Source organism: Ceratotherium simum, chromosome 1, assembly GCF_057802395.1.
Source record: "Ceratotherium simum simum isolate JZ-2026a chromosome 1, ASM5780239v1, whole genome shotgun sequence".
Classification (NCBI taxonomy): Eukaryota; Metazoa; Chordata; class Mammalia; order Perissodactyla; family Rhinocerotidae; genus Ceratotherium; species Ceratotherium simum.
This window is the reverse complement of record NC_141900.1, coordinates 7139273-7161576: the sequence shown is the minus strand read 5'-3', so window position 1 is coordinate 7161576 and position 22304 is coordinate 7139273. Positions and strand designations below refer to the sequence as shown.

Genomic DNA, 22304 nt, shown 5'->3' with positions numbered 1-22304 from the left:
TTCAGCCTCGTGTTTCTGTCATTTTGACCATTCTTTGATCTGACTGTCCTTCTCCACCTGCCAAAACCATTCTTGTGCCAAGACCCGTTCAGCGGTCACTTTCCCACCTCCTCTAGTTAGAAGAAATGACCCCGCTTCTGTTTTCCTGTGGCATTCTCCGTATGCTGCCCACCCCAGCTCTTACACTGACTGAACTGTATTGTGTATGTTGGCGGGTTTGAGCTGGGGCACGCATTCTCCTAGGAGAACACCAAGACTTGCCAAGGGAATCCATTTCCAGATGTTGTACCTCCATAGGTATTCGTTGCTAAAACTGAGGTGCCTGAAAACTCACCTGTGGGCAGCATCAGTGCTAGTGCCCCCCCAACTCCATGTTTAGGAAGGCCCTTCTCCTCCCTCACAAAAGACAGGCGTAGCTCTCAGCTAGGAGGAATCTCACTAGGATGCAGTTCCCTCACATGGACAGACCTTATTCCTGATGCCTGACAAAAGGACAAATGGAATTCCTGGCATAGTGTTGAGCAGGTAAATAAATCAAATGACTTGGCAGCAAATCCTTTTGAATATCAGGTGGCTTCCAAGTTTTCTTTCCAACCAAATTGACAAATAATCTAACTGAGTTGTCAGTTAATAGATCATTAAACATAAATTTTGTGACAGATCAATTAAGTGATACATAACAGAGGAAAAGTTTCAAAAACTGGAGTGATGCCATTATAACAAAACTCTTAATTCACCTCTACTTACCATTGTGAACAAGGCTTCCTGGTGCTTAATATTGCTAAGAAGGAAAACCATGAGCTGCATTTATGCCAAAACCTGCCTCATTTTAGCAACATGCAGTCCAGTCATTTTTAAGGAAGTAATTGAAAAAACTTCATCCAGCTCATTATGAGATGCATCTCCAGTGACATTTTACCTTTTTATTTAACAAATGTCTAAATTTCTAAAATATTTATACATTTTTATTGGCTATTTCCTATTATTTATCACAATGATAACTACTGGGTATAGAAAAAAAAACACTACCGTGTTATGGTGAGAGGAAATAAAAGTTAAATTTTAATTTATATACTTATTTTATACAAAGAAGTTTGATCAATACAAGAACTCTCAACCATAAAGTACACTCAATAAGGATGAGATCCTGTGGGGTGGTAGAAAGGAAACAAGTCCCAGAAAGAAGAGCATGCTTTAAAACTTGGCCTGTTGAAAGGAGAACTTGCTCACTCCTGTTTTTTTGTGTGTGTGTGGGGGGGGGGAAGATCAGCCCTGAGCTAACATCCCTGCCAATCCTCCTCTTTTTTTTTTGCTGAGGAAGACTGGCCCTGAACTAACATCTATTGCCAATCCTTCTCCTCTTTTTGCCCTTTTTCTCCCCAAAGCCCCAGTAGATAGTTGTATGTCATAGTTGCACATCCTTCTTAGTTGCTATATGTGGGACGCCGTATGTCGGTGCGCACCCGGGATCCGAACCTGGGCCGCCGGCAGTGGAGCACGCGCACTTAACCACTACGCCATGGAGCCGGCCCCTGCTCGCTCCTTTTTATGCGGAGAGGTCTGGGCATCCAAATACCATCATATTCTGATTCCTTTGGTTACATTTTTTTAAAATGATGAAACAGGTTTATTTTTAAAGTGTTAATATTTACAACACAGTAGATATTGTATCTGGTGCAACTAACTGAACTCGTGTTGGAAATTTTCAGACGTCAATTAAAAATGTAAGGGGGTACGTGGTTGTTCAGAATTATTTGCGGGTGTATATGAAAAAGTTATTGACACACGTCCTGTCAGTTTGCAGCACCAGTTCAGGAGCCCTTTACCAGTAGCTCCTTATCTCTCCTTTTATTCCCAGTGCCTGGAACGTAGGGAACTAAATCAAGGTAGGTTGAGATGAAGGATGAGCATCGCCTGTTGGCTGGGAATGGCCTCATAGCCTCAGTGTGGGATGAGGAAGTATTTTGTCTTTCTTTGAGACATTTTCTGTGGGCTGTATCAACATGGTGAAACTGACTCTTGAGAAATCTCCTTTCGTCATGACCAGCAAATAAACAATATCATAGGATACAACATCTTGCATTTGCATTTAATAAAGTAACAAAAAAAAATGAATCCATTACAAAAGTACTTGGAAGATATTTGTATTTAGCACTTTGAAATTTTGGGAAGGGGACTTTGTAAAAGAAAAACTCAGGGGAACCAGTACTGAACTGAAAATGATTATGTTCAACTTGAGAGATTAGTAGCCTTAAGTTAGCATTTTCTTTTTTATACTTGAGCTAGAGAATTTTCCAAAGCTCTCATTTAGATATAATGGCATTTGAACCATGGGATTATATAATTTATTGGAGGACAATGGAAGGGTTAGTATTCCTCACTTAGGCTCTGTGGCTATTCATTTGGAAGAGACTTTAATCATGAATTTATAGTAGGCTTCTGCCAAAGAAAAATTAAGTATGTTTTTCACATTTGCAAAAATCCTACAATAATAACTTTTTAGTTCAAAAAGCTTGTTCACACCTTAAGAGAAGAGCAAATTGCCAGTGCCTTAATTAATTCAAAAATAATGACTCACACTTGTAGGGCCAACAGAAAATAGCAGAAAAGATAAAGGCAGTGTGGTATTCCTTTTAAGATTCATAATTAGTCACCAGTCAATTGACAAAAGAATGTTTACATCCTATATTTTGACTTAGAATTTCAAAAAATGGTAGAATTCTAGGTAGAAGGGATTCTAGAGCTGATAATTTCACCTTACTTTACAGAAAGGGGAAGGATTGTTCCAAGTTCAGAGCAGACCTTGGAGCAGATTGTGGGATTCATCTCTTCCTTTCAGTCCCTCTCCTGCTGCCCCTGGATTTCAGGCTGGCGTCCCTCAACCACTGGCTTCATGGAGACCCTCAAGGGCTATAGTGAGGTTAGGAGGCAGGTACACAGAAGGATCCAGAGGGCAGGACCTGGGCCTCTAATCTCATGACAACCAAAGCAGCTTCAAGTTTTCCTTTTATGTTTTGGACTTCTGTTTAGAATTGGTAAAGAAAAGAAAAGTCTCCTGCACCATTGTCTCATTCAGAAATTGTCAAAACATGTTATAGCTCCTGGGGTTATAATAGGAACCAGCCAAAAGGAGAAAAGATAATAAGTGGAGGTGGAAGCAGGGTGAATGAGATGGGGATGTGTGATTCCAAGCAAAGGATTCTCAGCCTGACAGAGCTGACTGCAGAAAGAAATGAAAACTGACTACCAACCAGGTTGGGAGCCTCGCAGGAATATTCGTTCCTATCTCCTTTGACAGCTCCCCCAGAAGAGTTTCCAGGAGTTGTCCACACAGGTCTTGGCTTGCAGCACCCCCGCCCTGCATTCTGAGCTGGGTGCAGGCATCCCTCCATCCTTTCTCCTGTCCTCCCTGGCCCTCACCCACCGCCTGTTGCTGATGGCGTTGCCCTCGAGTTCCTTGTCCCTCGGGCATTGCAGTTGTCCCGCCCCTTCCTGTGTGACCGCCCTCACTACACTCAGGTTAGCTCTGTGAGAGCAGCCCTCCCTACCTGCTCCTGCCCAGCACCGGCTCCCTGGCCTCTGCTGCAGGTGCGGGGTGGGCCCTCGCTGAACACCTGTCACATGGGTTTGAGGACGGTGTAACCTGGGCCCTAGGGAAGGTTATCCATGAGAAATGGAGGACTCGCCTGGACAAGAGGGGAGCTCTGGTAATAGCACTCTTCATTGTACATTTTCAAAATGGTTTAACACGTACACACTGAACACAGACTTCTCACACCTTGTTGACTTAGGGTTTGCAGTTGGCTTAATTTAGAGCAGTGACTCTCAAATTCTTGTTTTTACCTCAAAATTTCTGAGGGATATAAAGCAAGCCCAGAGAAGCATTCTTGATCTTATACCTGGATAGAAAGGGAGTGGGGGCGGGTGGGCTTGAAGTGCCCCCTCCACCATTGATGCATTCTGAGTTCCCAGCACATGTGTGAGCCAGGAAAACCTCGTCGCCACAGGTGGTCCTAATGTCTCCACTGGGGGCCAGGTGAGAGTTCTACTTTGGGGAGCAGATCTCTCGAGGTTACTTCACACTTATTGACACCTGCTGGAGTGGTGAGAGAGGGAGCAGGGCTCGACCAAGCACTTATTCAGTACCTACCGTGTGCTGACACCTCCCTCTGACCAGCCAGCCCCACTCTACCTATACAAACACACCTAGAGTTGGCATTACATATGGCATTGTGGGTCCTTGTGTACGTGTCTGTCCCCTCATGAACTGAGTCTCCAGAGAGCCGAGACTCTTGGACTGGAAATCTGTGTCCTCAGGTCCAGTCACAGGGCCCTTCCATCCTGGCACCCACCCAGCAGTGGAGGCATGCCATGGGCATTGCACTGTGGACTGGCATCACATTCAGTCCTTGCCGCAGTCCAGACGAAACTGAGACAGAGGGCACGGTCCAGACACCTGCCCCAGGCAGTCAGCCAGCTGCTCTGCTAGAATTTGAATCCAGGCCTCTGTGACCTGAAACCTGCATGCTTTTTCGCTGTGTCCTGCTGTTTATATACTACATAGGCAGAAGGAAAAGTGTTAGTTTGATTGACCTACTTGTTCAGTGACAGTGACAAAAGGGAAGGCAGGAAACGGGTCTGGCGCAGCTGCCTGGGCTGCTGTTGCCGGCTGTGCAGTGGAGCAGCGCTGAGTGGAGTCGGCAGTCGGGTCTGGCTCCATGGAATGACATCTGAGGGCCGAGGCCCAGGCTGCGTGGACAGAGCCGCGGCGACCGTCCAAGGTGTGACAGCTTATCAGCAAACCATTAGCAGAAAAGGTTTCGGTTGTATTAATCCGTAGGCACTGTTTCTTCTCCATATTTGCCCTCTAATTAAGAGTCTTGCAACAAAAGCCAGGAAGAAAGCTAGAAGAAAGAGGTCATTGTTTAAAAGCATTCACTGCATTCAGATATATTGCCTTGTGCATTTACGCTTCTCGAAACAATTCCTCCTTTGTGTTCTGTTCTTTACTTGGGAGCTCTTTTGTGAAATGTCTGTTTTTCTTACATTTTGGTTCTTTTGTTGAGTTTATTTGAGCTTGGAACCCCATATAAACCAACACCTGAAGGAAATTGCTCCTTGGTGCTCTCTTGGTTTTGTTAATTCTATGTTGCTAGTCTGCTGTCCAGTTACAATGACAGCGATGTTGAGTGCGATGACGCTGTCACTTCAGTGCATGATCATGGGGAGTGTGTACTCGGCGTGTCCATGGTGTTTACTCATTTTAGGCATTTATTCATTTATTGAAGGAATGATTTTAAAACAAAGTACACTGAAACTACAACACAACACAGACCTTATTTCCTGGGCCACCGTGAACAGGGCTTACATCATGTGTCCTGCCTGAGGTGTCTTAAAGTTTAAAACCTATTTCTCCATTAAATTTAAAATAAAACAACTCTGGTATCCAGCTGGCTCAGAGTTGTGTGCTCCTGTCCTCCCCGCTTAGCACAGTGAGAAGTTTCTTCTCCACACGTAGGGCTCTCCGTAGTCTTAGAAAACCCAGAAGTTCAGTGAGAGAGAAACAGTAATCTCACTCTACTTAGTGGTAATGTATCTCCAGGAAGCTGGATGCCTGTGCCTGATGGCTGCAGTGTCCCCATCATTAACTTTGAGTGTGATGGCACTCAGGCCTTGAGAGCGAGTCGCAGCTCTGTGCGTGTCACTGCTGCTGCCGCAGAAAAGCACATTTAGTGCTCGGGGGCCAGGTGACCTCAACCAAGGATACTTTTGTTGTGATTCTTAATTTTTCCTGAAGGTTCTCTTCCAAGATCATCTCTTATTTAAACCAAAATGTACTGTCTCATGTATAAAAATGAAGGAAGAGCCAGATGCTGACGAAGAGTGTCATTAATATTTTAGGCTGAATTTCAGATCTTCCTATGGAATATTTGTCAGAAGTTCCCGAGTAGTATTATTTATTTCTAAGTTTGCGTATATTTTTAAAACCCCTATTTTTTAAAGGAACTCAGTTAAAAACTACTTCAATTAAACCAAAGATCAGACTAGAAACAACTGCATTCACCATGTCATTAGTCTGAATTTTTAAAAGTGTTTGCCCATAGGCACATACTGGATAAAAATTCAAAAGGCTGATTCATAATACGCTGACTTTTGAGGGAGAATTTTGCTCTCAATCACACATATGCATACGGCTCCATCCAAGTTACCGCATTTCTGGAGGCAGCTGTTGTGTTTGACTGGATCCCCCTTTGTTCCTACACCTCAAATTCCACATTTCAAGGGAGTCAGGCAGTTGGTTTTGCTCTTGTCCGGCAGTGTAGGAACTGAAGCGTTGGCTGACCTGTCCTTGCCGTGTTTTGTCCAGTGAGCCTGCCCCTGGGGCCCAGCAGTCCCGGCAGCGTGGACGGGGTCCCACCAGTGCTGCCAGACGCCGAGGAGACTGTTTCTGTCAGCAGCTGTTTTGCGTCTGAGGACACAACTGAGGACTCAGGAGTGATGAGTTCCCCCTCAGACATCATCTCTCTGGATTTCCAACATGACAGCATGAAGTTCAAAGATAAGTGGGCCACAGACCAGGAAGACTGCAGTGACCAGGACCTAGCTGGAACCCCAGAACTGGGTCCCCAGAAGAGCCCCTCGGGGGAGAGGAACATCTCTGGGAACTGGCAGCCAAGGTGAGTCACGAGACAGCTGGAAAGGGAGGTCCCATCCTAGTCTCAAAGGAGGGAAGTCTTTTGTCATGGTGACCCAACAGATATTCATGAAGAGTCTACCCTGTGCAAGGCGCCCTCCACAGAAGTCACCACACCCTGATGTGGGGGTTTGTTGTCCACAATCATGTCTTCATGCTCTTTCTAGATATGCAGGTGTTTATAAATAATACATAATATTGTCTTGTTTTTACCCTTTATGTAAATGGTACCATACTCTTAGTATACTTTTTCACTCAGCATCATGTTTTCAAGATTTATCTATGATAATACATGTCGTTAGTTTATTTATCCATTTTTTAAATTAATGGACACTTTGGTTGTTCAGGCTTTTCACCACTGGAAAAAATGAGCAAGTTATACAGATGTCTCTATTTACACACAGAGAGTTTTCTAGAAGAAAAATTATTAGACCTTCAAAAAAACTCATCCTCAACTTTATGGAATATTGACAAATTGCTCTCCAAGATGATTGTCTGGTGTAACGCCCCCCAGTGGTCTATAATGGCTTGTCATGCCACATCTATACCCATCTCTGGAATTAGTAGACTTCTTAAGTTTTGCTAGTCATACAGGTGTCAAATGGCATATGATGTGCCTTTAATTTACAGTTCTCTGGTTAGAGGATGAGCATCTTGCCATATGTGTATTATCAATTTGATTTTCCTCTTCTACAAATTGCCTTTTCATAAACTTTTCCCTTTTTAAACTTTGGGATGTTACATCTTAAAAAATTATTCATTTCTCTTTTGTCAGTTATTGGCACACGGAGAGTCTCTAAGTCTGTGGCTTAAATTTAACTTTGTTTTCTTTTGTTGTATAAAAATTGCTTTTTAAGTTTAATATTGTTGAATCCATCCTTTCTCTTCCAAATGTATATGATCTCTGCATATTTAAGAGACCCTTACCATACCCTGAGGGACTAAAGATTGTCTGAATTTCCTGTAAAAGTTTAGTATTATTTTCTCACATTTAGGCTTCTCAACTACCTGGGGTTTATTTTTGAGTGTGGTGTGAAGAAGAAACCTGTTTTTCCCACTGACTCCTAGTTCCGTTGTGGTCCTCCATCAGGTTTCTGTGTATGCACTGGTCTGTTTCCACACTCTTTTCAATAGGACTGGTCTATTTGTCCATCTCTGCACCAGCACCACCCTGTCATAATTCCTTTCTTCATTCTTATATAGAAAGGCAGGTTAGTTTTCTGGAGCCCATCAATTTTTTTTTCACCTTTTACGTAATTTTAAGCACCAGTTACACAATGGTGACATTAGTAGAAATGAGAACATTAATACAAATAGAGTAGAATGATAAAAAAAATAATTCATAAGTCTATCACCAAAATGAATGAATTCTTTTGTATTTTTCACATTTTGTTCCTGCTTTGTCCATATGAACACACAAATCTTTATCTGATTGATCTAATTGTAGTGTCCATAGTATTTTTATTTTATTTGTTTTTACCTAACAGTTTATCACAAGCATTTCCCCATGTTGTTATAAACACTCTCTTATAAAGTGTAGCTCCTCAATCTTAAGGACAATTCCAATGCCAAGTTCACATTTCATTAGACAGGAAATTAGAGGCTGGCGATTGGTCCGTTTCTGCTCCGCCCCACACAAGATGCGTTTAGCTGAGGTTGGTCTATGCCGTTAGCATCTATGAGAGCAGAGAAACATTACAGCATTTCCTTCCTAGTCTATTTGACATAAAGAAAAATGGCTTTCTACAGTAATCTCCAGGTGTGTTCTGTTGGTTTGCGCGCAGATCTACACCGAGCACTACAGCTGAAAGTAATCGGACGTTTTAACTCTGTGCCCCCAGGAAAGCTGGTGTAGGAGTCCTAGTTTGCTTTGCTGGTGTTGGCCCCTGATGTAAAATCTTGCTGATTTCTATCCAGATACGAGAGTTGGTGTTGTCTGTGGCCACAGCCAGGATAATCAGGGAGTCTTTGGAACCTCATGCTTCATCCAAACCGGGAGCAGGGCATGTTTTTCTCCCCTCATCCCTGAGGTACCACTGAGTCTGAGAGGAGCATAGTGGGGAGCGGGGCTCTGGAACCGGCAGGCCCACCTGTGGGATCCTACCACTACTAACTAGTTGCTTGGCTTTTAAGAGTCGACCTAACATTGCCAAACCTTATATTTTGCTCATGCATGCACAGATAGTCCCACCTACCTGTCAGAGGGGTGGTGAGCCCATGAATCCTGGTGCGCATGGCATGGTACATGTTGTATAGCTGTGAAGTAGGATCCGTTGTCAAAAGTACTCCTGTTAGTGTAGAAAACAGAGCACTGTGAATTTTCTTGGCAGGTCACCTGCCTTCTCTGGGCTTTGGTCAGCTCGGCAGTCAAGTGAGGATGAAGATGACCTCTGAGCCCATCAGCCCTGTCTATGTTCTTCCAGTATTTGCCCCAGAGTTGGGATCAACTCTCTGCCCGTGATTTTTCATGGAATGAACTTTGTTTTTTTTTTACAGGAGTTATCTCTACTGACAAATTAGACATTCTCAGAGACTTCAGCGTGATACATCACATGCTAATGTCAAATGCATGGTTTTCAATACAGTTCAGGCTTACTTATGAGCAGTGCCTAGGATAAAGCTGGAGTTGCAAATTCAGAGGCCACAAAAGCAGTAGAAAGCACAAATTTTCTCTAAAGAGCAGCCCTGCTCCCTCCGTGCAACTGTTTCCCTGAGGGATTACAGTCCAGTGTGGCTGGTTTTTGAAGAGAAGCCAGAAATCTTGATTTTTATGTGAGATCTTCCAAATTTTAAACGTTGGCAACCAATTCAAACATTCAGAGCCAAACTAAACACATCTGCATGCCAGGTATGGCCTATTTCCAGATGTCCCCTCTACTGAGGATTGAAGGCGCCTGGCCTTCCTCCTCTGCTCACTGATTTTCCAACTTTGGAATATCATTGCAGTTACTCAAGTATTTCCTGTGATATATCTCTTGAAAAATATCTCTTCACAAATAAGTTTGGGAAGTCATTATATCTTCTTCTTAGTGAAATATTAAAGTCTCTTACAAATTCTATAGCAAAGAAACCTGTTTAAATTTTCCCTTCTGTACTGACTCTTAGCGTCCTTTAGAATGATGCTCTTTTGAGCACTCTTTGGGAAATGCTGTTCTATGTCCTCACTCTTCCACACCGTCACGCTTAAAGCATTTACAAATACACATCTCAGTTACATGGATATAGAGACTGCTCCTCTCTTGATGAACATCGTGCATTCCAGTGATGTGCTCTGTGGTCCTGTCCTCAGCAAAAGGCATTGAGAGCCTGCACAGCAAAAAGGCGGTGAAGGCCAGAAGGGGCAGGATGGGGTTGGGCCAGACTGCATGGGCTGACCAGAGATCAAGTCTCCCAAACTCAGGGGAGCCACAGTGGAGCAGGCCAATTTCAGGTGTCCAGACTGGCCAGTGGTCAACTTCAGGGAGATGAGACCCTGTGTTGGGGTTGGCAGCCCAGAATCAAGCTGAAATTATGTGAGAGCAGAACCCACCACTGATCACAGAGGTGTGGCCTTGACCTCAGCCACCTGGACAGAAGACTCGTATTGGAACCCAATACGGGAGCACTCATGTTCAGGGAAGAACACCAGTAATTAAGAGAAACAGTAACGAACAACATATTTTCTGACATCCCACCCTCCCAGGGGAGGCTGAGCCAGACGAAAGAAGGCCTGGCATGGTGCCTCACTCAACCTGTAGCAGTTCTCTTCATATGCCCCTGAAATGTGTGTGCCAAGATCACCTTTATAAAGGGAGGCCACTGGAAGGGTTCAGGACCCCTGATCTCGGTGCTTATTGTTGGTCCCTGAATCCAGCCTCCTGGCTCTGCCCTGTATGATTCTGACACCTAGTTTCTGCAGCTAATCATAAGCGACCATTTGTGTTCCCAGAAAGGGTGTTTTTCCTGCGTGGCAAATGGTGATGATCCAGGGCCCGGCTACGACAGTGAGACCGCTCCATCCTCTGAATGCCAGGCCTTAGAGGCTCAGGCAAAGCAGAGGTTACCCTTTGCCACGACTGGCAAGGCTGGGTCTCCAGGCAGGGAATAGATTGTGGTAGGTTGTGAAGCTGTCCCCGTCAGTCTCATACACCCTCAGTTTGCAGACTCTCTACTGTGGGGCCAGTCCCCCGTGAAAGAAGGAGTGTTCATGGTTTTCAACTTTGCCAGAGTTCCCTGTCCTATTGCCACCCCTCTGTTACTCAAGTATTCATTGAGCACTGTTGGAAATAGTGTAAGACCCTTTGTGACCTGAGAAGACCCAACTTTGTAATGTCTACCAAGTTAAGTTCTAGGTTGCTTGGGTTTTTCTCCTTCTCTGCACCCTGCAGATAGCAAAGCCATTTTGACTTCTTTGGCTAGGATGGCCTGGGGTTCCAGTTTGACAAATTGGAGGCAAGTACTCTTTCCTCCAGAGCTCCTGTTGCCTGTCTAAGGAGAGCCAGGCAGGTTGGCCTCAACTGAAAGCATCCTTCTTAAACTGTTCAGTCCACTGGCCAAGTTCATGACTCCGTTCCAAGCAGTTGATTTAGAGGCCACACTCCTTGCTGCTGCAGCTTCTGCTTCATCAATGGCAACACTGGCTGTGCTCCATCTAAGGCCCTTGGAGCCAAGATTTTTGAATTGAAGAGTCTCAAGAATAAATATCAGTCTTCTAAAAAGAGTTAAGTATGAATGCTTGATAATAATTGGAATATGTTTTGTGTGCTGAGATCTTAAAATGATGTATTTTCCGTCAAGTCATTTGATTGGATTCAATGATACTTTTTTATTGCAAAGTAAGTCTATGCCCTCAACTCAAACTTGTAAGTGGGACATCAGATTCCCAGAGTCTTCCTCTAAACTTAGTACAGCCTGTAAATAAGGTCCTTAAGGAAGAATTCACCAAAGCACACCAACAACAGAAATGCACATGTAGTGATTGCCCCTTCATTGTGGGGACACCTGGGAGTGGCCTCATGCCCGCTGTTCCCTGGGCAAGAGGTGTGTCACTCATACCTACATTTGCTTAAAGATCTCGTCTCAGATGCATCTTTCCTTTGTATATGGCCCAGGCCAACATTCCTAATGCCTAAAGAACAACTTGATGTAAAGAGTAAAAAGTTCATGGTCAGACTGCCTGCGGTCATACCTGTCCCTTGCTGGAAACTGTGTGCCCTTGGGCCAGTGACTTGACCACTCTCTTCAATTACCTTGTCAGTACAATCGAGATATGCAGTACCTCCTCCTTAGAATAGTACCTGGCATATTGCCAGCCTTCATAAAGAGGATAGCTAGTGTTATTATTATTGTTGTTGTTGTTACTTACAATTGCCTGGGGTAGGATAGAAATTTAATTTGCTGGGAATCCTTATAACCTGTATCTGGCTCTGATCATCTGCCTCCTTAAACTGTTTATAACATCTTTGTTTGAAAAGAAACTATATATATATATATATATGTGTGTGTGTGTGTGTGTGTGTGTGTATATATACGTAATCAGGCACGTATATATACACATACATATATATATTTGCCTGTAGCTAGATAGGGGGAGAGAGACAGAGAGGACTGTTTCCTCCTACCTATTTAGGGAGAAGTCACAGTAGAACTAGCATTATTTCTAAACTCTTGAATCCCAAAGGCAATCTTGCTGTAATCAGGCAACTTATCTATCTGTATACATATACATATTGTGACACTTTCTGTTCTGGGTCCCTTTTAGGAACATCAGTTCTGCAAGGATGCTATGAGGAGTAAATGAGAGAGATTGGATAAGTGGGTTTCAGGTTCTGTTTTTGAACAGTAAGACCACACTGAAATCATGGGCAGAGCCTCAAAAGACAGGAAATGTAGCTTCTCCAAGTGAAGGGAACCTCCTTGAATTGCCCGCTGCCCTCCCACCCTCTGCCTGGCAATCCCTAAGTTCCTTCTCAGCCTCACTTCTCAGTGAGTGGTGGACATGATTGCTGTAGAAGTGAGAAGCTGTGCGGTTCCCTGCAGGGCTTATGGTTTCAAGTCAGTTTATAGAACTAAGAATGCACAGGTGACTAGTGGAGGGGCTGGAAAGGGACTCAATTCCTGGCTTTCCACTAGACCATACGCAACCTCTGGAGACCTGGAACTTTGTAATGTTGAAAATGCTGTGACCACAAGAGCGTTTAGAAACATTGTATACCATCCAGAACCCTGGAACTTTGTAACTATAGGAACTTTGGACCCATGGGAGCATTTAGAAACATTTTATACCATCTGGACCCTTAAACTTTGTAACTATAGGAATTTTGTGACCACAAGAACATTTAGAAACATATAACACCTTCTAGAACTGTGAAACTTTGTAACTATATTTACAATGGAGCATTTAAAAAACACTTCTAGAACCGTGAAACTTTGTAACTACATTTACAATGGAGCATTTAAAAAACATTTAAGACCTTGGAGAACTACACTGTTCAGTACAGTAGCCATTAGCCACATTTTGCTACTGAGCACTTGCCACGTGGCTGCCCCAAATGGAGATGTGCTGTAACTGTAAAACATAGTCCAAATTTAGCATGAAAAGAAATAATTTTATATTCTATATAGAAATGATGAAAATAATTTAGGTTAAATATTGGGTTAAAATATACTAATGAAAGTTAAATAAGGTATTTAAATTAACCTTACCTACTTCTTTTTAACTTTTTTAATGTTACCACAAGAAGATTTAAAATCACATATGTGGCTCATATTACATTTCTATTGGACACTGTTGTTCTAGAACTCTGAGGCTTTGTCAATAAGGGAACCTCTGTAAATGGAATGAGGAAGTTAAACGTGTATGCCTGTCATCAACTGTATATTTTCCCAGGCTTCTTGCCTTTGGTTATCAAGTAATTGTTTTGAAATCACATGGGTTGGTTTGGTTTGTCATTAGCAAATTCAATTGCTACCTGAAAGGGATATCTTTTTTCTTCTCAAACTTTTTTTTTTTTCCATAATTTTGCCTTTGGATAAATTACTTAAAGAAACTCTTCTAGCCACATCAAATAGAAAAAAGACCTCATATGCCAGAATGGGTTGGAATCAGCCCATGCTCTTTTTTTTGTTTCTCATATAAAATGAAAACAAAAAACCAAAATCACCTATTTTTCCTGGTGCTGATTTGACATGACTGCTCCTAGCTCTCATTTGCAAGTGAGTTCTGAGGCCACCAGGCCAGCACCCACTGAGGACACCCGCCCTGCTGCCCTCACTGTCCCGCCCCCTCCACTCCCGCCAATGAGGAGCAGGCCTGGGAGGCAGTTCTACTTCCTGGGCAAGCTCTGGTTTGAAACTCGCCAGTGCTGTGCTTTCTCCCTTATAGTGTATGCAGCAGTGGCCTAAACGTTATCGTGTTGTCTGCAAAATCACACTCCGTGTGAGAAAATGCTGCTGGTAATGTTTATGCAATGTGTGCAGCCTGGTATCAAATGTCTGTACTATGTTTGCTTGTACTTTATTTTCTTGGTCTTAAGCCAAAATAAACTGTCAGTAAGAAACATACCTAAAGACTGGGGTGTAGGTTGGGGAGGTGGGGAATGCTACTTGGGAGAGAAACATCTGTGTACGTTTACTTTAAGCTAAAAAGAGGCTGATGCTTCTTGCCAACTATCGACTCTTCAGGGGCACATGCTTGGGCTCTTCTACTAAGCCCACAGAAGGCTGCCCTCCAAGCCCAGGGACAAAGTGCTTCACACTGGCTTTTACAGGGAGAGAGGAATAGTTATAACCCTTTAGTAACCATGGGGGAGAGGTAGATGGGGTGGGTGAGGAAAGAAAAGCAAACATCACTGAATCTCTCCCTCCTGAGATTTTTATATTGGAAAGCAAAATAGATTCAGTGCCACTGGCTTTGGTTTTTGCCAGCTAATTCATTCACGCAGAAGCCCAGGGCACAGAGCACATGGCGCCTGCATTGCCTCAAAAGAAGAGCCAGCGGCAGAAGCAAAATGGTCTGCAGGCCCCACCTCTCCCCTCCCTAGAGATCTTGGGGGCTCAGCAGCCTCGGAGAAACACCAGCCCAGGACTGGGCTGCCCTGGGCAGACCCTCCCACCCTCCAAGGCTGGTGGCTCCTGTCATGTGTCCACTCTCTTCCTTGGGCAAGCAGGGCCCAAGGATCCAGGCCCATGTTGGAGCATCACAGAGCAAGGCCAGGACAGAGGTGGGATAGGGATGTGTCAGCAGATCCTGGAACTGAGCTTCTGGGGCACTGTGAGGTGTACATGAGGCAGATGGAGGAAAGGGGCTGGGTAGGAAAGTAGAATCAGGTAGGAGGGAATAGGACTAAGTGTAGGGTCCCCAGACTTCAGCAAGAGGGCTTGGACTGGAGAGGGGCGGGGAAACCAGCTCAGAAGCCCTGAGCCCCTGTGGCTTGGCTACTGTTGCTTCTTCTCTGGAGGCTCCAGTCCGAGCCTGAGTGGGAGGAAGATGGCGAAGGGCTGACATTCAGGTCTTGCCGCAGCCACCTTGCTTATGGTTGTCAGGCTGATAACTACACGCTGGGATCCTTAGGCACTCAGTCACAAAATAAAATTGTAAACAAAAATGTAAACTACTTTGCACAAAGAATTATGTTCATTAGAGGACCAAAGGGTTATTTTAAATTTTTCCCATTTAAAAAATTGTTTTAGGGCCGGCCCAGTGGCTTAGCAGTTAAGTGCGCGCGCTCCGCTACTGGCGGCCCCGGTTCGGGATCCCAGTCGCGCACCAACACACCGCTTCTCTGGCCATGCTGAGGCCGCATCCCACATACAGCAACTAGAAGGCTGTGCAACTATGACATACAACTATCTACTGGGGCTTTGGGGGAAAAAAAAAGGAGGATTGGCAATGGATGTTAGCTCAGAGCTAGTCTTCCTCAGCAAAAAGAGGAGGATTAGCATGGATGTTAGCTCGGCGCTGATCTTCCTCACAAAAAAAAAAATGTTAAAAAAAACAGTTGTTTTATCACTCAAGCTCTTTCTACCAAAATGAGCATAATTCTAAAAAACTTTTTTAAAAGGATAAAATATTCACTGTAATTCATCCGTTTCAACAAATCCCATTGGTTGGAGGTGGTTGTCGGTTGTCTAGATTTCTATCCCACCCTGTCCATAGGCATGTGTTATTTTTTGATCATCCTGTATATAATTATATTTCTTGATTTCTTCACATAACATGCTGGTGTAAGCATTAATCCGTATTTCTGATCATCGTATTGACTAATTTTAATGCCCTTTGAAATCAATGTGCAAGGATTTGGCTACCTCCCTCCTGCTGGATGTTTTGGAGATCTTCCCATGAATGCGATAAACGTTGTGTTTATATTTTTCCTTCTATCGGATCATTTTCTTAAAGTAAATCATTAAAAGAGAGACTAATGAACCAAAGTTCTTACGAAGTTAAAGTGACCTTTTTGTTTCTTGATGTCCATTTCCATTTTGCTTTCCAGTTAAAACTGGTAGCCATAAGTGTGAGTGTCTCAAATTCAGTGCGTTTTCCTCAGCCGGCAATGATTCTTTTCTCTAGTTTAACATTTGTAAGATGATAGCATCAATGGAATATTTTTCTTATTAGCTTTTAATTCTTATTAATATCATTCTGTTCTCATAGAGTGATGTGATTTTGCATACTTTGAAGTAAAGGCAAATGCTTTAAGTAAAAGTGTAGATTTGATTTTGTTTCACTCGGCTTTATGCATGTTAAACTCAGAGCCAGCATTTAAAAAGTGCTTGGTTTTCTGTTTCAAATACTATTTTGTATAGCAATGTCCATTTTTTCTCTGCCATATACTTTATTAAATATTTAAATTACGTTTATTTAAGCCATCACATCCCATGAAAGAGGAAAAACACAACTTCAATAAAATGCATTCAAATAATTAAAGCCCAAGGCAAAAGCAACAGAAAAGGCAAACTGTGCCTCTGTGGTCCCTAGTAATTGGTCCACATGCTCACACATCCCCAACCAACCCCCTTTGTCTGGCCTGTCAGAGGACATTAGCTGAGACTAATCTGGAAGCCACTGCCTGGCTCCCAAAAGAACATAGTCACCAAGTAAGAAAGACTCATTTATGAGAATACAAACTCTGCCACATAAGTGAGGATTGTGCAAAGCATATTTCATGCATCATTATCTGGACCTGATTAGCAATGATGGACATCAGTCCTCAATTTTAACAATCAGCGGACAAGACCTTCAGCTTTCACTGAAGATAGACAATTGCTGTGCACATGTCTCTATTCTCGGCACAGTGAGAAAACAGAGACAAGAGCCCTTGCAAAGAGCATTTTCAAATTGTTTTGGCAGCAGTTGTCTCGTGGATGCTGTTGTCCCAGTGACGCAAATAAGGCAAGATCCGGCTCTCCTGAGCAGGCAGATTGACGTCTTCCTGGACCTCTGGGTAGCAGGGCCCACATTGTGCCTCTGGACACCAGACATGGCCAGTCCTCCCCCGGCTTAGGAGCCCATGTGACCTAGGCAGGTCTGTTAGTTGCTCGACACATAGTTTCCGATCTGTAAAAAGGCAATAACAGTGCTCGCTTCGGCAGCACATATACTAAAATTGGAATGATACAGAGAAGATTAGCATGGCCCCTGCACAAAGATGACACACAAATTCGTGAAGCATTCCATATTTAAAAAAAAAAGGCAATAACAACGCTACCTGCCTTGTAAATTGTGAGCATGATAATAAGATAATCTGTGCAAAAGAGATCTGTGCGGGGCCTGGCATGTGTAGGCTGCATGTGGCACAGAGGGAAGGCAGGGGCCTGTGCTGTTAGGTGCTGCCTCATGTTGGGTCACAGAGGAGGCCTTGGGGAGTTGCCAGGAGTGGGAGCTGTTGTTACTGTCACTGCTGATAATTTTTGCTGTCATTTTTGTCATTGTCATGCTTTTTATATTCCCTGTAAAAGAGCCCAGGAAGCTTAACTCTGCGGGTGGCATAATTGGGCCCTCCAAGCCCTTGTCCCCTCCATCATTGCCTAGCGTTCAAATTAAGCCAAAGTAAAAGTTTGGAAAAGGGCCATATTGGACCGTATGTCACCCCACTAGGGTGAGCACGATGGAAGCTGTGAGCCCGGCAACGCCTCTACATCAGAGCATGCAGCCTCCATCACCAGAGCCTTGAAGGACCTGAGGGAGACCTCCCCGTAGTGCTTAGGAACAACCTGGTTGTGCAGGAGCTAGTGGGGTGACAGGGACTAGCCCCTGGCCACTATGTGCATTTGCAAACTTGGCATCCAGATGGCCTAACTCCTTGTTACTATCCAGAGGCAGGTGCCATGTGCAAATGAATGCTTTATTACAGCAGATATGCAAGCAAATCCTGTTTGCATGTCAGCTTGTCTTCATGCAGCGGCATGAGGATGCTCATTAAAGCTTGGACTTCAGACTGCAGAATGAAGGGAGCTGTGTCTGGTTTGGGTTTTGCTGACCCTTTGGGGCCACACACACCACACACACCACACACATATGCACACACACATACTCCATCTATATCTCAGTAGCTCCAGGGATGATGGTGATCCAATAAGTATGGAACTACATGACTTTGAATATGAATTGTACCTTTCTCAGATATTTCTAGAAAGGAATAAATTAAGTTAATAATAAGAGGTATGAATGTTCTTCCTTTCTCTTTGGTCTTCCCTAGAACTGAAAAAGCGGTTATAGCCTCAAATAATGATGAAGACCTATTTGTTACTGGACAGTTCCAGAAAACCCTTGCAGAGCTTGATGAAGATCTGGAAGGTAAGAAGTACTCTCCCTACTACTTTGACATTACACCGTGTGGCAGGAGACTCTGAAAGATATTTTTGTCTGACCACACTGTGTAACTATGAGGAAGAGGTCTGCAGGAGGATCGCAGTTTGAAGAAAGCCTGGATCAGAGGGGCGCGTATGCGGGGAGCTCGGCTCCCGTGGACTGCCTTTCATCGGGGCTGCCGTGCAGTGCTATGGAAAAGTCTCAACAGCTGCTTAAAACCTGCTTTGAATAATACTCATTTTTCACATTACCAAGTAGTAACAAAATAAAAATTCTGCAGTACCCAAATGAGGTAGAGAAAGACTGGGTGACACACAGATAAACAAGTTTCTTTACTGAGACTTGCAGCCCTTTGCTTGCCGACATGTGACATGTCTCTGGAAGGGCAGAACGTTGTGTTGTGGAGCATCCCCTGGACTGCTCTTCTGTGGATGTATCTGAGGAAGTACTACTGTAAGGCCAAAGCAGACGCACATCATCTCAATAGACAAGCAGGGAATCTTTCCAACAAAGGCACACGGTGAAAATAAACTAGAAATTAGATATTGGCCGTGCCTTAAAACAAAACAGCAGGAAGGAAACAGACTACAGAGCTGATCACTAGTTTTGTCTGACTCACTTTTCAGGTTTCTGTCCTCAGGAAATGTGCCTGACAGACCTGCACAATCTAAGTCATCCATACGGTGTCCTTGGGCTCTGCCCGCGTGACCCACTACATCTTTCAGGGCTAATTCTGAGGTGCCCAGGACTTAGTTATCTGCCTCTTAGGAACTTAACGTGAGGACAGTTGCCCCATATGTTTTGTGGTGCTTCTGGTGAACAAGAACAAGATGAAGGTTGAGCTCAGATCACCTTCATGTTCTGTGCTGACTCTTTCCAGAGGGCTTGGATTTAGAGAGCTACCTTTTAAGCGAAGGATGTTGGCAAAACGTTGTACCAGAATACCTTGCCTTGAGACATCATGCGTCAGCAAGCAGCTCCTCTGTGAGTCATGAAAGTTGTGCCTCTGGCCCGAGGATATATAGATTACAAACTGAAATGACACTTAAAGTGTATGTAAGTAACTTACACAAAAGTAACCTCAGGGGAATCAAAGTCCTGGTGTCCTTACACCAAGTAATTGGCGTGGGAATCGGACTAGCGGTGCCAGTCTGTGACCTGTGTTTGTACTTCTTTGCAGGAATGGAAGATAGTTATGAAACCGACACCAGCTCTCTAACCAACTCCATAAATGGTGTGTCTAGTGGCTGCAAACGAGATGCCATCATCGCTGACAGTGATGCAGACGCAATCCCAGTAACGTTCATAGGGGAAGTGTTAGATGATCCTGTCGATGCGGGGTTGTTTGCCAATAGAAACAACAATGCTGGTTCTTTTGACAAGGGGAGTGTAACCAGCAGGGGAGCCCACCTGCCACCGTATCAGGCTGAGCACAGCCAGCAACATGGAAAGAAGGGGGCAGAAGTACCTGAGTCATCTGCTCCTTCCCAGGACATTGGAAAAGAAATCAAATCAGCCTGGTCCGACACCTGTAAAGATGTGAATCCAAATAAAATGGAGCCCAAGGCAACGTCTGCTTCGAAGCTTCCCACACATGACTTAAACGCAAAGGAGAGAGGCGAGGTGCATAGCTCTGCTCACAGTGGGGAGACACGGGCCATCAAGAGAGTGAATTCACAGCCAATGAAGGAAAAGGAGCGCAATGATAAAAATGATGTCTCGGCACCGCTGTCCTGGCATCAACGAGGTCAAAATGCAGGAGGAAGTTATGGACTTAAATACGGCCTCACAACATATAAAATTGTCCCTCCAAAATCAGAGATGAGGTGTTACGACAGAGGAGTATCGCTCTCAACAGGAGCCATTAAGATTGATGAGCTAGGGAATCTGGTGAATCCCCATGCCAATGGGGGCAGGACCATAGTTCTGTCATCCACGCTTGAAACAGAAAGCCAACCCATTGGAAAAGTCAAAGAATTCTGGAGGTCCAACTCTATGGAAAAGCACTCTGGCCAGCCCACAGAGTGCTCGGCCAAGAGGACCCCCAGCCCCACCATGCCAGTGAAAATACCACATCAAGAAAGCAGACTCAGAGCAGAACCCACCTTTCCAGACTCCAAAGTGACATCACCCCAGCAGCAGTCTGCCCACCAAGAAGATGGGAGACGTCTAGAGGAGGGGAAGAGCCGGCCACCCTCTGCAGTCACTTGTCACATGAAAGTGCCAGCAGCTAACACCACAGATATCCCATTTCTCAAGCCTCAGAGAAGAACATCCAGTCACTATGTGGCCTCTGCCATTGCCAAGCGGATAGGGACCCCAAAAGCCCGCACCAACATGGTGAGGAAGCATGATGGTGCCCAGAAGACCCATGAAGGCAGAGCGCCAGGGCTAACTGGACAACCTCCCACTATGAAAGATGGTACCACCCCCAGCCCATACTCAGAGACACAGGTTCGTAATGATGGGCAAGAATCAGTGGAAGGAGCCCATCCCAAAGGGCAGGTCAGCAGCCCCTGTGGAAAGTTGTCTACTCAAGACTGTCCTACTGGCATCCCCAGACGTTCCTATGTTCCTCCAATCACAACTCCCCAGAGGGATCATGTTTCTGTGGGACAGAGCTGTGGCTCCAGTGGAAAACAAAGCACAAGTAACCACAGGACCAGCTCAGCATCTGACCCCAAATGCCCGCCAGACAGTACAAATCCCCTGCGTCCACGCTCAGGAGATGATCAGACTCCTGACAGGGCCCTGGTAAATGGCTCCAGATGGGTCCCCATCCACAGTGAGCCTCCTCACTCTCCGAGAGTGTCTGGCACAAATGGCCATGCTGGACGGGAGCCCCTAGAACGGGAGGAGAAGCCCAGTTTGTTATGCACAGATGTACATGAAACCGATGGTACACTGCCACCCAGCATCTTTGGCCCAAAGAAGAAATTCAGACCTGTTGTCCAGAGGCCAGCACCAAAAGACACGTCCCTGCACAGCGCCCTGATGGAAGCCATCCACTCGGCAGGAGGGAAGGACAGCCTTCGCAAGGTGATCACGGCAGGCACCTGCCTCTAGGGCATAGGCACACCTTCCACACCTGTCAGCTTAGGTGCTCGGACGTAGATTCTCCGATGGCATTGGAGGAGGGGGAGGGCAAGGATGAGAATGAGGGCGGACACTCAGGTTAATTTTTGCCAGGATTTCTGTCTCACTGCCTGTGGAGTGTCTGAATAGAACCACTGAGGAGACTAAAACTGATGGGTTTGGGCTTGTCCACACTGCCTGTAGGCCCCTGACTGCCCTGCGGAAAGAGGTCGCCAATAACTAGTCCCTTCCTACGTCTAGGGGAGTGGAGAGCAGAGGTGGGTCATCCATAACTGGGCCTTGAGCAGTGTGGTGGGTAGATGAAGAGGCAGGCCGGGCTACCCCTCCCCATATGCCTGCGTGTCTAGCAATGGCATACTGTCATTCTTCAATAACAGGGACAATTTTATGACCCCTCATCCCCCTTATCTAGGCATTTAACACATTACGAGCATTATCTTATTTAATTGCTACACCAACACTGATGATTAGGAACTATTTCCTCCATTTTGCAGATGAGGAAACTGAGGCAGAGTGAGGTCAGGTGACCTAGCCCAAGGTCACACTAGCTGGTGGGGACCCAGGACTTTCATCCAGGTCTGCAGGACTTAAAAGCACCTATTAGCTTTGGAAAGCTGGGACCAATAACAGGAGTGATATGACATTAACAGGCAGTCATCTGATGCTGCCCCAAATACATAACCTTTGATTTTTATATCTACATTTTAACAGCTAGGGACTATAAAA

At 44.7% G+C, this 22304-nt stretch overlaps 1 protein-coding gene and 1 non-coding gene across 7 annotated transcripts in view; both read left to right on the top strand.

Moving 5' to 3' along the window:
- Positions 1-22304, top strand: part of COBL (cordon-bleu WH2 repeat protein) — a 286849-nt gene that overhangs the window by 236258 nt on the left and 28287 nt on the right. For all 6 annotated transcript variants that reach the window (XM_087433415.1, XM_087433307.1, XM_087433242.1 and 3 more), the window contains 3 exons: positions 6368-6677; positions 18370-18467; positions 19663-21521. In XM_087433415.1, the coding sequence (XP_087289541.1) occupies positions 6368-6677; positions 18370-18467; positions 19663-21521 (2267 nt within the window). The remainder of the gene's footprint in view (positions 1-6367; positions 6678-18369; positions 18468-19662; positions 21522-22304) is intronic.
- Positions 17248-17354, top strand: LOC147918126 (U6 spliceosomal RNA). The gene has a single exon (XR_015553497.1). It is a non-coding gene; the product is annotated as a U6 spliceosomal RNA (small nuclear RNA).